Here is a 15,342-nt window from a genome sequence, read left to right as displayed (position 1 = left end):
AGGCTGGACTTATTGATTTTGCTGAGGAGTTTTTTACCCTGAAATTGAGCCAAGACATTCCACAATGGGGGGGTCCTGCCGACCCCCTGGGGAAGTCGAAGAGGTGCCGGGCTCATCCGGAGGCTGACTGCACAATCACTCCTGGAAGATGCAACAAGAAGGCTCCCTCAGCTGAGGAGGCCACAGGTGCGAATTTTTATTTATTTATTTGTTAAGCGCTTACTATGTGCCAGGCATTGTTCCAGTTGATGGGTTAGATACAAGCTCACCAGGCTGGACACAGTCCCTGTCCTACATGGAGCTCACACTCTTAATCCCTACTTTACAGATGAGGTCACTGAGGCATAGAGAAGTGAAATAATAATTATGGTACTTGTTAAGCGCTTACTGTGTGCCAAACGCTGTTCTAAGCGCTGGGGTAAATGCAAGGTAGTCAGGTTGGACACAGTCCCTGTCCCACTTCGCTTCTCTGTGCCTCAGTTCCCTCATCAGTAAAATGGGGATGAAGACTGAGCCCTCTCCGTGGGACAACCTGATCACCTTGGAACCTCCCCAGCGCTTAGAACAGTGCTTTGCAATAGTAAGCACTTAATAAATGCCATTATTATTATTATTATTAATCCCTACTTTCCAGATGAGGTAACAGAGGCATAGAGAAGTGAAGTGACTCTCCCAACGTCACACAGCTGACCAGGGGTGGAGGGGGAATTAGAACCCAGGTCCTCTGACTACTGGGCCCAGTTTCTATCTCCTGATGAGTTGCCCACTGAGACCCTGATCAGGATGAGGGAAGGGTGGGGATGAATGCCGGGGGGTGTCCCACAGCCCCCCCTTCAAACCCTTAGCGTGGCTCGGTGGAAAGAGCGTGGGCTTGGGAGCCAGAGGTCATGGGTTCGAATCCGGGCTCCACCACTTGTCAGCTGTGTGACCTTGGGCAAGTCACTTAACTTCTCTGAGCCTCAGTTCCCTTATCTGTAAAATGGGGATTAAGACTGTGAGCCCCATGTGGGACAACCTGATCACCTTGTATCCCCCCCAGTGCTTAGAACAGTGCTTCGCACATAGTAAGCGCTTAACAAATGCCATTATTATTATTATTATTGAAGGCCCATCTCCTCCGAGAAGCCTTCCGTGACTAATCCCCTCTTTTCCTCATCTCTCCCACTCCCTTCTGTGTCACTCCCTTTGCTCTTCCCCTCTTTCCCAGCCCCTCAGTGCTTCTATTATCTATCATTTTATTTATTTGTATTGATGTCTGCCTGCCCCCCCTCTAGACCGTCATCTCGTTGTGGGCAGGGAATGCCACCGTTTCTATTGTTGTGCTGCAGTTTCCCAAGCGCTTAGTACAGTGCTGTGCACACAGTAGGCATTCATTCATTCATTCGTATTTATTGAGCACTTACTGTGTGCAGAGCACTGTACTAAGCGCTTGGGAAGTGCAAGTTGGCAACATATAGAGACGGTCCCTACCCAACAGTGGGCTCACAGTCTGAAAGGGTAGCGTTGTTGGGTAGCGACCGTCTCTACATGTTGCCGAATTGGACTTCCCAAGCGCTTAGTCCAGTGCTCTGCACACAGTAAGCGCTCAGTAGCTCAGTGGAAAGAGCACGGGCTCGGGGGTCAGAGGTCATGGGTTCAGATCCTGGCTCCGCCGCTTGTCAGCTGTGTGATTTGGGGCAAGTCACTTCACTTCTCTGGGCCTCAGTTCCCTCATCTGTAAAAATGGGGATTAAGATTGCGAGCCCCACATGGGGCAACCTGCTCCCCTTGTACCCTCCCCAGCGCTTAGAACAGTGCTTTGCATATAGTAAGCACTTAACAAATTTATTACTCTATTTCACTTGTACATATTTATTCTATTTATTTTATTTGGCTCGTATGTTTTGTTGTCTGTCTCCCCCTTCTAGACTGTGAGCCCGCTGTTGGGTAGGGACCGTCTCTAGATGTTGCCAACTTGGACTTCCCAAGCGCTTAATACAGTGCTCTGCACACAGTAAGCGCTCAATAAATACGACTGAATGAATGAATGAACAAATTTATTACTCTATTTTACTTGTACATATTTATTCTATTTATTTAGCTTAGATGTTTTGTTTTGTTGTCCGTCTCCCCCTTCCAGACTGTGAGCCTACTGTTGGGTAGGGACCGTCTCTAGATGTTCCCAGCTTGGACTTCCCAAGCGCTTAGTACGGTGCTCTGCACACAGTAAGCGCTCAATAAATACGATTGAATGAAGGAATGAACAAATACCAAAAAAATACGATTGAATGAATGAATGAAAGTGCTGAATGACTGACTGAATGACAAGGAAGGGTGTCCCCACAGGGCGGTGGAGGGGGCGGGGCTCCGGGAGGCTGAGGCAGAGGGGGGAGGGGCGGGGCCGCTTCCCGCCAAACCTCCAGGGATTCCCCGGCTCGCGCCTCGGCTCACACCAGGCCCCGCCCCCTGCCGGCGCTCCTGGGCTAACGCCCAGGCTCCGCCCCCCGCTTTGCACCCGGCCCCGCCCTCCTTCACGCCCAGGCTCCGCCCCCCGTTTTGCACCCGGCTCGCCCTCCTTCACGTCCAGGCTCCGCCCCCCGTTTTGCACCCAGCCCCGCCCTCCTTCACGTCCAGGCTCCGCCCCCGCCCTCCTTCAGTCCATGATCCGCCCCCCCATTTGCACCCGGCCCCGCCTTCCTTCACGCCCAGGCTCCGCCCCCCCGTTTGCACCCGGCCCCGCCGTCAGGTCCCGCCCCCTGCCCACGGGCCTTTCGGTCCCGCCCCTTGCCGGCGCTCATTCAGTCATTCAATCGTATTTGTTGAGCGCTTACTGTGTGCTGAGCCCTGGACTAAGCGCTTGGGAAGTGATTCCGCTCTCGGAATCACGCCCAGGCCCCGCCCCCGGTCACGCCCAGGCCACCACCTTACACTGGGCCCCTCCCTCCTTACACTAGGCCCCTCCCCCTGTCATGCCAAGGCCCCGCCCCCGACGTCACGTCAGGCCCCGCCCCCGCCCTGCGCTAGACCCCGCCCCCGAAGTCACGCCAGGCCACGCCCCATGTCACGCCCAAGCCCCACCTTCCACTAGGCCCTTCCCCCCGAAGCACGTCAGGCCCCGCCCTGCACTAGGCCACGCCCCCGGATTCGCGTCAGACCCGGCCCCCTGCCCCGCCATACACTCGGCCCCGCCCACGAAGTCGCGTCAGGCCCCGCCCCCTTCCACGCCCAGGCCCCGCCCTGCACTTGGCCCCGCCCCAGCCCTACACCAGGCCCCGCCCCCCGAAGTCACCCCAGGCCCCGCTCATGTCACGTCAGGGCCCCGCCCCCGACGCCCCGTCAGACCCCGCCCCCGTCAAGCTCTAGGCCCCGCCCCCGAAGCCCCCTGACACCCCCGCCCCATCACGCCCAGGCCCCGCCCCCGACGCCCCGTCAGGCCCCGCCCCCTGCCGGCGTCCAGGCCCCGCCCCCAGATCCCGTCATGCCTCGCGCCCCGCCCGGCCCCGCCCTCCGTTGGCCTTCGCCTCACCACGATGTGGACGGGCGGCAGCCCCTTGAGCATGCCGTCGGGCGCCAGCAGCGGGGACATGAAGGGGTTCTTGACGATGGGGGAGGTCTGCAGGGCCAGCCGGGCCTCGCCCTGGTCCGAGCGGCGGGGCTCGAAGCCCGGGGGGAAGGTGAGCCCCGCTCCGCCGGGCGGGGGGGCCGCCTCCTCCTCCTCCTCCTCCTCGGCGGCGGGCGGGTCCTCAGGCGGGTCCTCGGGCGGCTGGCTGAGGAAGAAGCTGACGTCGTGGCGGGGCGGGGGCGGGGGCCCGGGGTCGCCGAGCAGGCTGAGGTCCTGGCACGTCAGGCTCTTGTGCGAGTCGCGGGGGTCCGGGCCGCGAGGCTCCCGCAGGGCCGCTTCCGACACGCTGCGCCTCAGGGAGTCTGTCGGCAGGGAGAGAGGGGGGGGCCGTCACACCCGGAGACCCCGCCTCCTTTCTTATTCATTCATTCATTCAATCGTATTTATTGAGCGCTTACTGTGCGCGGAGCACTAAGCGCTTGGGAAGTCCAAGTCGGCAACATCTAGAGCCGGTCCCCACCCGACAGCGGGCTCACAGGCTAGAAGGGGGAGACAGGCAACAAAACAAAACATAGAAGCCAAATAAATAGAATAAACATGTACAAGTAAAATAGAGTAATAAATTTGTTCATTCATTCATTTAATCGTATTTATTGAGCGCTTACTGTGTGCAGAGCACTGGACTAAGCGTTTGGGAAGTCCAAGTTGGCAACATCTAGAGACGGTCCCTACCCGACAGCGGGCTCACAGGCTAGAAGGGGGAGACGGACCACAAAACATTCATTCATTCATTCCTTCATTCAATCGTATTTATTGAGCGCTTACTGTGTGCAGAGCACCGGACTAAGCGCTTGGGAAGTCCAAGTTGGCAACATCTAGAGATGGTCCCTACCCGACAGCGGGCTCACAGTCTAGAAGGGGGAGACGGATGACAAAACAAAACATAGAAGCCAAATAAATGGAATAAATATGTACAAGTAAAATAAATAGAGTAATAGATATGTTCATTCATTCATTCAATCGTATTTATTGAGCGCTTACTGTGCGCGGAGCACTAAGCGCTTGGGAAGTCCAAGTTGGCAACATCTAGAGACGGTCCCCACCCAACAGCGGGCTCACAGTCTAGAAGGGAGAGTCGGACCACAAAACAAAACATTCATCCATTCATTCATTCAGGTGTATTTATTGAGCGCTTACTGTGTGCAGAGCACTGGACTAAGCGCTTGGGAAGTCCAAGTTGGCAACATCTAGAGACGGTCCCTACCCGACAGCAGGCTCACAGGCTAGAAGGGGTAGACGGACCACAAAACAAAACATTCCTTCATTCATTCATTCAGTCGTATTTATTGAGCGCTTACTGTGCGCAGAGCACTAAGCGCTTGGGAAGTCCAAGTTGGCAACATCTAGAGACGGTCCCGACCTGACAGCGGGCTCACAGGCTAGAAGGGGGAGACGGACGACAAAACAAAACATAGAAGCCAAATAAATAGAATAAATATGTACAAGTAAAATAGAGTAATAAATTTGTTCATTCATTCCTTCCTTCATTCATTCAATCGTATTTACTGAGCGCTTACTGTGTGCAGAGCACTAAGCGCTTGGGAAGTCCAAGTCGGCAACATCTAGAGACGGTCCCCACCCGACAGCGGGCTCACAGTCTAGAAGGGAGAGTCGGACCACAAAACATTCATTCGTTCATTCAGGTGTATTTATTGAGCGCTTACTGTGTGCAGAGCACTGGACTAAGCGCTTGGGAAGTCCAAGTTGGCAACATCTAGAGACGGTCCCCACCCGACAGCGGGCTCACAGTCTAGAAGGGGGACACAGACAACAAAACCAAACATAGAAGCCAAATAAATAGAATAAATATGTACAAGTAAAATACAGTAATAAATTTGTTCATTCATTCATTCATTCAATCGTATTTATTGAGCGCTTACTGTGTGCAGAGCACTGGACTAAGCGCTTGGGAAGTCCAAGTTGGCAACATCTAGAGACGGTCCCTACCCAACAGCGGGCTCACAGTCTAGAAGGGGGACACAGACAACAAAACAAAACATATAAACCAAATAAAATAAATAGAATAAATATGTACAAGTAAAATACAGTAATTGATTTGTTAAGTGCTTACTATATGCAAAGCACTGTTCTAAGCGCTGGGGAGGATACAAGGGGATCAGACTGTGAGCCCTCTGTTGGGTAGGGACCGTCTCTATATGTTGCCAACTTGGACTTCCCAAGCGCTTAGTACAGTGCTCTGCACACAGTAAGCGCTCAATAAATACGATTAAATGAGTGAAGGAATGAATGAATGAAGAGGCCGGGCTGGGGGGTCAGAGGTCACGGGTGCCAATCCCGGCCCCGCCACATGTCTGCTGTGTGACCTTGGGCGAGTCACTTCACTTCTCTGGGCTTCAGTGACCTCATCTGGAAAATGGGGATGAAGACTGGGAAATCCTTCGTGGGACAACCTGATCACCTTGTATCCCCCCAGCACTTAGAATGGTGCTTCGCACGTGGTAAGCGCTTAACAAATGCTGTTATTATTATTACTATTATTATTATTGTTCTCTGAGCCTCGGTGACCTTATCTGGAAAATGGGGATGAAGACTGGGAGCCCCACGTGGAACAACCTGATCACCTTGTATCTTAGAACAGTGCTTCGCACATAGTAAGCGCTTAACAAATGCCATTATTATTATTATTATTCTCTGAGCCTCGGTGACCTCATCTGTAAAACGGGGATGAAGACTGGGAGCCCCACGTGGGACAACCTGACTTGTATCCCCCCACCAGCGCTTAGAACAGTGCTTGGCACATAGTAAGCGCTTAACAAATGCCATCATCATTATATTATTATTATTATCGAACCCGGAGACCCTCCCTCCCCCCAGCAGCTTGCAGGGTGCGAGGGACGCCCCTGCAGCACCGTGCCCGGAGACGTGACCCCTTCCCCATCTTCCCGGGACAGGGACCCTCCCCCTCCCCAGGCTTGGGGGACACGGAGGGAGGTGGGCGTGCTGTCCCGTCTCCCGTGGGCGACTCTCCTGCCCCACCAGCCCCCCCTGCTCCATTCAGGGCTGACGGAGGAGGGGGGCCAGGACCCTTGATCCCAGAATGTGGTCTCATGCCCAGACACCCCTCAACGAAGGGACGGGGCTACCCGGCTATGGGCTGGGGAGGAAAAGCAGGGGAGGGGGGGCATCTCACCAGCCGCAGCAGGGGGGCCCTGGCTCTCAGCCCGGCCCCCCAGCTCCAGGAAGGTTTGGAGCCAGGCCGAGGCCCCGAGCCGCAGGTCCCGGAGGAGCAGGGCCGTGTCCCTCTTGACTAGTCCCATCACCCCCAGCGCCTCTTGCCCCGGGTCCGATTCCTCCTCGGGCTCCGCACCTGCGCACGGGGGCCGGGGGGTTCACGGATGTCCCGCGCCGTCGCCCCCCGCTTCCCAGCCAGCCCGCTGCCCCCCCACCCTCTCCAGTCTGCCAGGCCCTCACCGGCGTAGGCGCTGAGGCACTTGGACAGGACGCTGAGGGGTAGCAGGGGGTCCATGAGGCTGAGAAGGCGGGAGGGTGAGGCCGAGGCCTGCAGCAGGGTGGCAGGGTAGGCGGCCATGATGCCGTCGGGCAGTCGCACGCCGTAGGCGGCTGCCCGCAGGCAGACGGTGAAGCACAGGTTCCCCCCGGCGCTGTCTCCCGCCAGGCACACCCGCTCCCCTGTCGAGCCTGCGCACCCGGGGCCGGGGCGGGGAAGAGGAGGAGAGTGCAGTGGTCACCACCTGGCCCATCCCCATGCCCAGCTCCCCGGCCCCGCCCAAGCGCTTGGCACAGCGCATTGCCCACAGTGGCCGTTCAGTACATTCTGTTACTGCTAAATCCCGTTATGGCTGCTTTCAGGAGTGGCGGAGGGAAGGCAGGGGTGTTTCTGGTGATGATGATGATAATGGCACTTATTAAGCGCTTACTATGTGCAAAGCACTGTTCTAAGCGCTGGGGGGATATAAGGTGATCAGGTTGTCCCAGGTGGGGCTCACGGTCTTAGTCCCCATTTTCCAGATGAGGTAACAGGCCCAGAGAAGTTAAGTGACTTGCCCAAAGTCACGCAGCTGACGATGGGAAGCAGGATGTGAGAGGTGCTCGTCGGAGGCCAGCGGGTGGGTGGGTGGGGGGGGGGGGTCAGAGGTGAGGCTGGGGGTCCGGGTGAGGCCTGGTTATCAGGGTGGGCCGGAGGTCGGGGGTCAGAAGTGAGGCCAGGAGACGGGAGGCCAAAAGTGAGACCAGGAAGTGGATGGGCAGAGGTGAGACCAGGAGGTAGAGGATCAGAGGTCAGGTCAGGGGTGAGAACAGGAGTTCGGCAGTCGGGGTGAGGCTAGGAAGTGGGTGGACGGAGGTGAGTTCGAGAGGTTAAAGAACAGCCCCCTCACCGAGGATGTGGCAGTGCTTGAGGGCCCAGCAGTAGGCGAAGAAGCACTCCTCCAGGGCCCGGGGGAAGGGGGCCTCGGGTGCCAGGGAGTAGTCGATGGAGAGGATGGGGGCGCCCAGCTCCTGGGCCCAGCCCTTGAGGTACGGCTCGTGGGACTTGGAGGTCTGGGCGACAAAACCGCCCCCGTGGATGTGTATCACCAGCGAGCGAGAGCGGGGAGCGAAGCGGGCGCGGGGCCGCAGCTCCAGGCTCCGGGATCCCTCGCTCCGCCCCAGGCTGTTCAGCTCCTTGCTGTCCTGGGGGCGGCAAAAAGCAGGAGGGTGACCCCTGGGTCCAGCCCTCCCCCCGCCTCACCCCCTGACCAGTGTGCGGCCCAGGAAGCCCGGGACAGGGGAAGGGGCGAGGGGGGCCGGGCCCGGGACGGCCACCCCATCTCTCGGCTCTCCTTACCTGTCCCTCACGCAGGTCGTAGGAGATGAGGCGCACGAGGACCGGGCCGGGGCCGCTGTGGGCCACGGGGGGAGTGATGGTGACACTCAGCTGCGGGTCGGCGGCCAGGGGCATCTCAAAGGCGTCGGGGGGCAGGCTGAGTGCCCGGCTCACCCGCACCGTGGCCGAAGTCATGTTGGCCAGAGACTGGGGGTGGGGTGGGGGAATTGGTGATGAGGACCACTCGGCGGAGTTGGGCGGCCCCTCCGGCCGCCTGCACTGGATCCTGCTGGCAACCAAGCTCTGCCCTCCCCTCCTCTACCACCCTCCATGTCCCCAGTACTTCCTCCCCCCCCGGTTACCCCACGGACTAGTCCGTGGCCCTTCTCCCTCCATCTCCCAGCCCCATCTCCCGGTGGAAGCGGTCCCGTCCTCGCCCCCACTACTCACCGACAGCACCTCGATCTCGGTCACGTTCCAGAAGGCCTTCCAGAATTGCACATCCAGATTCTGGGTGATGCGCTCGAACTCGGCCCCGCGGAGTTCAGGGTCAAGGGCAAAGCGGCCAGTGGTGAACAGGGAGCTGGCCGCCACGCCTAGGGGCGGAGCGGGAGGTCCCGGGGGGTCACGGGGGGCTCTGGGGAGCCAGCCCCGCCCCCCACCCCGGGACTTACCGTGGGTGGAGGGTGAGTCCCTCTGGCAGCTTGCGGGAGGGAGAGGGGAAGGGAGGGAGGGGACAAGAGGGGAGACAGCGGTGAGAGAGCAGAGGAGACGCAGGCCAAGGGGGTGGGCGGGAAAGGGGGGAGGGGGGCGACGACCCACACTCACCGATGCCAGACTCATTGCGCTTGTAGTGCTCCCCGAAGGACACCAGCCCGATGGAGATGGTCTGCAGGAAGGGCCGGATGGCGGGAGTGAACTGTGGACGGGGGCAGGGGGAACCGAGGCGCAGAGTTAGTGACTGGGAGACTCAGAGAGTCAGACATCCAGCCAACCTCCATCCATCATCATCATCATCATCAATCGTATTTATTGAGCGCTTACTATGTGCAGAGCACTGTACTAAGCGCTTGGGAAGTACAAATTGGCAACATATAGAGACAGTCCCTACCCAACAGTGGGCTCACAGTCTAAAAGGGGGAGACATCCATCCATCCATCCACCCAGCCAACCAGTTAGACATCTTCCACCCCGTCTTCCCTCCCAATGCCCCCAGCTTTCCTGCCTCCATTCCTTGCCACTTTCCTGTTCCCCAGTCAGCCCAGCTCCAGCCATCCATTCATGCCCCCAGCCAACCAGACATCCTTCCAGTACGGTGCTCTGCGCACAGTAAGTGCTCAATCAATACGACTGACTGAATCCATCCGTATAGGCATACATCCATCTGGCCAGCCAGGGAGAGCAAAGGGAATAGAGAGAGTCTCCAGCAAAACCCTGGAAGTCCCTTAGTTCTGTCTCATCGAGCCTGGAGCCCTTAAGATGTTATCTGGTACTTCCCAAGCGCTTAGTACGGTGCTCTGCACACAGTAAGCGCTCAATACATACGATTGATTGAATGAATGAATCCTTCCAACGGGATATTGTCAACGAGCCACTCTAGGCAGCCAACTGGACATCCATCCAACCAGCCCATCAGTGAGCCAGACGGACAGGCAATAGGACAAGGGAGAGAACATGGCTCCCTGGGGATGGGCTGGGTTGACAACCATTTCCCCCTTCCTCATGGCGACACCGGGAGCTCTTTGGGGAGGGGGAAGAGGGGCTCCCTGGCTCCTGGCCTGGAAGGCGAGGGCTCGGTGGCAGGGTTCACGGTGGAGCAGGGCAGGGGAGGGGGGAGGGTGCCGGCTGGCAGGAGCAGGAAGGAGGCCGGGCTCAGGGCCAGGAGTCCTTGTCATCGCAGCTGCTCAAGGCTGGAGGAGTCCCTGACGCTCCAAGGTCACGGCCGGGGTCGGGGGGAACGAGGAAAAGGCAGGAAATGGAACCGGTGGCAGACCTCCCTCGAGGAGGGTGCCCATGTCCAGGGGACGGGGCAGCTGCCCCCCGGGGCGTGGGGGAAGATGGATCAGGGTTTGATAGAGAGGCGGGGTGGGAAGGGTGCGGGGGATACAGTGGTGGAGCCGGACAAGGGACGGATGGAAGGAGGGGCTGGGGACTAGGGGAATAATAATTATAATAATGATAATGATGGCATTTGTTAAGTTCTTACTATGTGCAAAGCGCTGTTCTAAGCGCTGGGGGGATACAAGGTGATCAGGTTGTCCCGCGTGGGGCTCACAGGCTTCACCCCCATTTTACAGATGAGGCATCTGAGGCTCCGAGAAGTTAAGTGACTTGCCCAAGGTCACACAGCGGACACGTGGTGGAACTGGGATTCGAACCCATGACCTCTGACTCCACGAGGAAGGAGCATGGCCTAGTGGCAAGAGTGTGGGCCTGAGAATCAGAGGACATGGGTTCTAATCCTGGCTCTGCCACTTGTCTGCTCTGTGACCTTGGGCAAATCACTTCACTTCTCTGGGCCTCAGTGACCTCCTCTGTAAAACGGGGATGAAGACTGTGAGCCCCACGTGGGACAGGGACAACCTTTTATGGAAACCAGCGCTTAGAACAGTGCTTGGCACATGGTAAGCGCTCAGTAGATAGCACGATTATTATTATTATTATGGAGTAGGGGCAGAGGAGGGGGAGGACTGAGATGACATAGGGAATGGGAGACGGGAGCAGCGTGGCTCAGTGGAAAGAGCCCGGGCTCGGGAGACAGAGGTCGCGGGTTCTAATTCCGGCTCCGCCACTTGTCAGCTGTGTGACTTTGGGCAAGTCATAACTTCTCTGGGCCTCAGTTACCTCACCTGTAAAACGGGGATGAAGACCGTGAGCCCCACGTGGGACAACCTGATCACCTTGTATCTACCCCAGTGCTTACAACAGCGCTTGGCACATAGTGAGCGCTTAACAAATACCGTCATTATTAGGGAGGAGAGAAGGGGCACAGGAGGCCGGGAGGGAAGGGGCAGGATGATGCAGAGATGAGGTGAGGCTGGAGGGAGGAGCAGGGGAAGTGGGTTTGGGAAAGTGGGCAAGAGGGCCGAGTCGGCACGCCCTCTCCCCAGGGCCCCGGCGGTGGCCCCCAAGCTTCACCTGGAAGCCGAGGCAGCGCCCGTAGAAGCAGCCCTTGTGCAGGGTGGCGTATTCCCGCAGGAATTCGGCACTCAGCCCCCCGTCGCCCTCGAAGAAGAGGCGGCCGGGCCGGTTGGTGGCCAGGAGCCGGTGGGCGAAGTAGGCCAGGGCCCGCAGCTGGGTGAGGGCCGCCAAGTAGGCCTCCAGTTCGGCCAGGTTGTGGCCCGCCCGGAAGAAGATGCTGCGGCAGCTGGTGGCCACGTAGTGCGACTTGTGCAGCAGGTGGGCCAGGCAGCAGCGGGCCGTGTGCACCAGGCTGCGGTAGCCGTTGGCCTGGGTCTGCCGGTCCAGGTCGAAGTGGGGGGCCACGTCCATCAGGCGGATCAGGGCCGGCTCCAGCTCCTGGGCCTGCTCGCGTACCCCGGCGAACACCTGGGTCAGCCTCCGGGCCGTCTCGCCGGGGCCCTGGCTGGCGAAGAAGGCGGCGTTGTCCTCGCAAAGCTTCACCAGCGACTTGGTGGTGGTCCGCAGGTCCATGCTGGAGGCCCGGCGGGAGGCTGCGCACAATGGCCGGAGGGGTGGGGGGCTGAAATACCCCGTTTCCTCTGCCCTCCCGCTCCCCCGCCCCCCCCACCACTAGCTTTCCCCCCTCCGTTCCCTGCTGCTCTCCTGCACCCCACATCTCCCCCACACCCCGCCAGCCCCCGGCCTTCCCTCCTGTTCCCTGTTGCTCTCCTGCATCCCAAATCTCCCTAACACCCCACCGAGCCCCCGGCTTTCCCTTCTCTGTTCTCTGCTTCTCTCCTGCACCCCAGGCCTCCCCCAGTCCCCAGTTTCCCCTTATCCATCCCCTGCACACTTCTGTTCTTTCCCTCTTCCATTCCCTGCGGTTCTCCTGGATCCCAGGTGTCCCCCAATTCCCAGCTTCCCCTCCTCTCTTCCCCACTCCTCTCCTCTACCCCAGGTCTTCCCTCCCAATGCCCCCAGCTTTCCTGCCTCCATTCCCTGCCACTCTCCTGTTCCCCAATTCCCCCCACCCTCCTCTATTCCCCACCACTCTCCTGAACCCTAGAGAAGCAGCTTGGCTTAGTGGCTTGGGAGTCGGAGGACGTGGGGTCTAATCCCGGTTCCGCCACTTGTCTGCTGTGTGACCTTGGGCAAGCCACTTCTCTTCTCTGTGGCTCAGTTACCTCATCTGGAAAATGGGGATTAAAACTGTGAGCCCCAGATGGGACAAACTGATTGCCCTGTACCTACTCCAGTGCTTGGCACACAGTAAGCACTTAACAAATACTGTAAAAAACCAGTGCTTGGCACATAGTAAGTGCTTAACAAATACCATAATAATAATAATTATTATTGTTAAGTCTTAGCCCCCTCATGTTCCTTCCTGTCGCCTGCTGTTCTCCTGCACCCCATATCTTTTTGCCACCACCAACCTGCAGCTTTCCCCTCTCTCTTCCCTGCCACTTTCCCTTCCCTGGGCTCTAGCCGTCACCTTTCCCTCCAGGACCCTGCAGGCCCCTGTCAATCCTTCATTAGTATTTATTGAGCACTTGCTATGTGCAGAGTACTGTACTAAGCACTTGGGAAAGTATGATGTAACTATAACAGACACATTCCCTGCCCACAGCGAGGCTGATCTCCAGGCCTGGGCTCTCCCCCGACTCCCCATCCCCTCTCCTCTGTCAGGACTCCCTTCCTCCCCTTCCAACCCCTCCAGGCCCAGGCCCTGCTTCCTCCTGAGGGTAGAAGGGGGCACCCCCGGTGTCGGCCCCCTTAGCTGTCAGACACCCCACGACCCGCTCGGTCACTCACTCACCCATTCCGCCCCGGTTCTCCCCCGGCCGCTCTGGCCAGGACATCTGAGGACCAGGGTTGGGATAATCCCCTCCTTCGCTGGGTTATTATGTGGAGGGAGGGCCGGCTCCACCCCGTGAGGAGGGGCTATTTCCTTCCCCCCACCACCACCCCGGGAGTTTTCAAGGGCAGAGCAGGCAAGAGGGGCATGCGGGCAGGCAGCACGTGTGAGGGCCGGCCTGGCCTGGAGGTTGTCAACAACCCAGGGACAGTCTCCCTCCTTCCCAGGACCCAGGCATCCTGCTCCCCCTTTGCCTCAGTCCCTCTCAATCCACCTCCTCCCCTCTCACCCAGACCCTGTCCCATCAGCTGTCGCTGCCCGCCGCCCCCCAGCCCCCCAGCTCACTCTTCACCCAGATCCGTGCCACGTGTGGGCAGTGAGGGGACCAGGCCAGGAATGCGGGGAAGGAGTAGGTCAGTGGAGCAAAAGGAGCTCTGGGCTAATCCCTGCCCCTCTGCCCTCGCCCGCCTGGCATGGGGCCCCAGCCCACAGCTCCAGAGGCGGGACGGCGGCGGGGGACTTGCGGAGAATGATGGGGAGGGGCCGGTGACAGCTCCATCTGGCCCAACCGTGCCCTCCCTCGCTGAAGAACCAAAGCGGATTAAATGTCCGACAGTGGGGCCAGGAGGGGATGGGCAGAGCGGATGGAAGGGGACAGATGGACGGCGGCGAGGGAGGCGGCGGAGGAGGGGGGGGGGATGGCCAGGCGGCACCACGTTGGGGGCGAGGGGGCCGGGAATTGTCCGGCCAGGGCAAGGAGAAACAGGGTGTTTGGGGCCTGGAGGACCCCTCATCATCATCATCATCATCAATCGTATTTATTGAGCGCTTACTATGTGCAGAGCACTGTACTAAGCGCTTGGGAAGTACAAATTGGCAACATCTAGAGACAGTCCCTACCCGACAGTGGGCTCACAGTCTAAAAGGGGGAGACAGAGAACAAAACCAAACATACTAACAAAATAAAATAAATAGAATAGATATGTACAAGTAAAATAATAAATATGTACAAACATATATACATATATACAGGTGCTGTGGGGAAGGGAAGGAGGTAAGATGGGGGGATGGAGAGGGGGACGAGGGGGAGAGGAAGGAAGGGGCTCAGTCTGGGAAGGCCTCCTGGAGGAGGTGAGCTCTCAGCAGGGCCTTGAAGGGAGGAAGAGAGCTAGCTTGGCGGATGGGCAGAGGGATTGGGGGCATTCCAGGCCCCCTGGGACTGAAAAGGGCCGGGAAGGAGGGAGGTGCCCGGCGAGTGGGTCACAGGGTGGTGGGGCCTGTATATATGTATATATGGTTGTACATATTTATTACTCTATTTATTTATTTATTTATTTTGCTTGTACATTTCTATCCTATTTATTTTGTTGGTATGTTTGGTTCTGTTCTCTGTCTCCCCCTTTTAGACTGTGAGCCCACTGTTGGGTAGGGACTGTCTCTATGTGTTGCCAATTTGTACTTCCCAAGCGCTTAGTACAGTGCTCTGCACATAGTATGCGCTCAATAAATAGGATTGATTGATTGATTGATTGATTGGGGCTCAAGCAGAGGGCAGGGATCAGGGACTGGGGCAAAGGTAGAGCCCTGGCTGGGGCGGAGTAGGGGAGCTCGGGGTGGGGAAGCGAGGGGCAGGGACTGGGCCAGAGGCTCAGAGTTTCTGCTGGGGTAGGCCCGACTGGATCAGAGGTGGAGGCCTTAGGGGCTGGAGCGGGCACTGAGTCAGACACGCGCGGAGGTTCCAAGAAGGGCAGGGGCCCCGGGGCACTCGGTTCTTGTAATAGCAACAACTGTGGTACAGTTAAGCACTTACTATGTGCCAGACGCTGTACTAAGCGCTGGGGTAGATACAAGGTAATCGGGTTGGACCCAGTCCCTGTCCCACACTGTACCTCGCTCTCGCCTGTCCCGCCGCCGACCCCCGGCCCACGTCATCCCCCGGGGCCTGGAATGCCCTCCCTCTGCCCCTCCGCCAAGCTA

The 15,342-nt window shown here is 58.4% G+C and overlaps 1 protein-coding gene across 2 annotated transcripts in view; it reads right to left on the bottom strand.

Moving 5' to 3' along the window:
• Positions 1-15,342, bottom strand: part of LIPE (lipase E, hormone sensitive type) — a 31,705-nt gene that overhangs the window by 1,846 nt on the left and 14,517 nt on the right. For both annotated transcript variants that reach the window (XM_038767227.1, XM_038767228.1), the window contains exons 2-9: positions 11,526-12,061; positions 9,216-9,306; positions 8,838-8,983; positions 8,409-8,594; positions 7,960-8,254; positions 7,034-7,261; positions 6,753-6,929; positions 3,506-3,903 (exon numbers count right to left, since the gene is read on the bottom strand). In XM_038767227.1, the coding sequence (XP_038623155.1) occupies positions 3,506-3,903; positions 6,753-6,929; positions 7,034-7,261; positions 7,960-8,254; positions 8,409-8,594; positions 8,838-8,983; positions 9,216-9,306; positions 11,526-12,061 (2,057 nt within the window). The remainder of the gene's footprint in view (positions 1-3,505; positions 3,904-6,752; positions 6,930-7,033; positions 7,262-7,959; positions 8,255-8,408; positions 8,595-8,837; positions 8,984-9,215; positions 9,307-11,525; positions 12,062-15,342) is intronic.

The sequence above is a fragment of the Tachyglossus aculeatus genome, chromosome 26, assembly GCF_015852505.1.
Source record: "Tachyglossus aculeatus isolate mTacAcu1 chromosome 26, mTacAcu1.pri, whole genome shotgun sequence".
NCBI classification, from domain to species: Eukaryota; Metazoa; Chordata; class Mammalia; order Monotremata; family Tachyglossidae; genus Tachyglossus; species Tachyglossus aculeatus.
The sequence above is the reverse complement of the archived record's forward strand: the minus strand, read 5'-3'. Positions and strand labels throughout refer to the sequence as shown.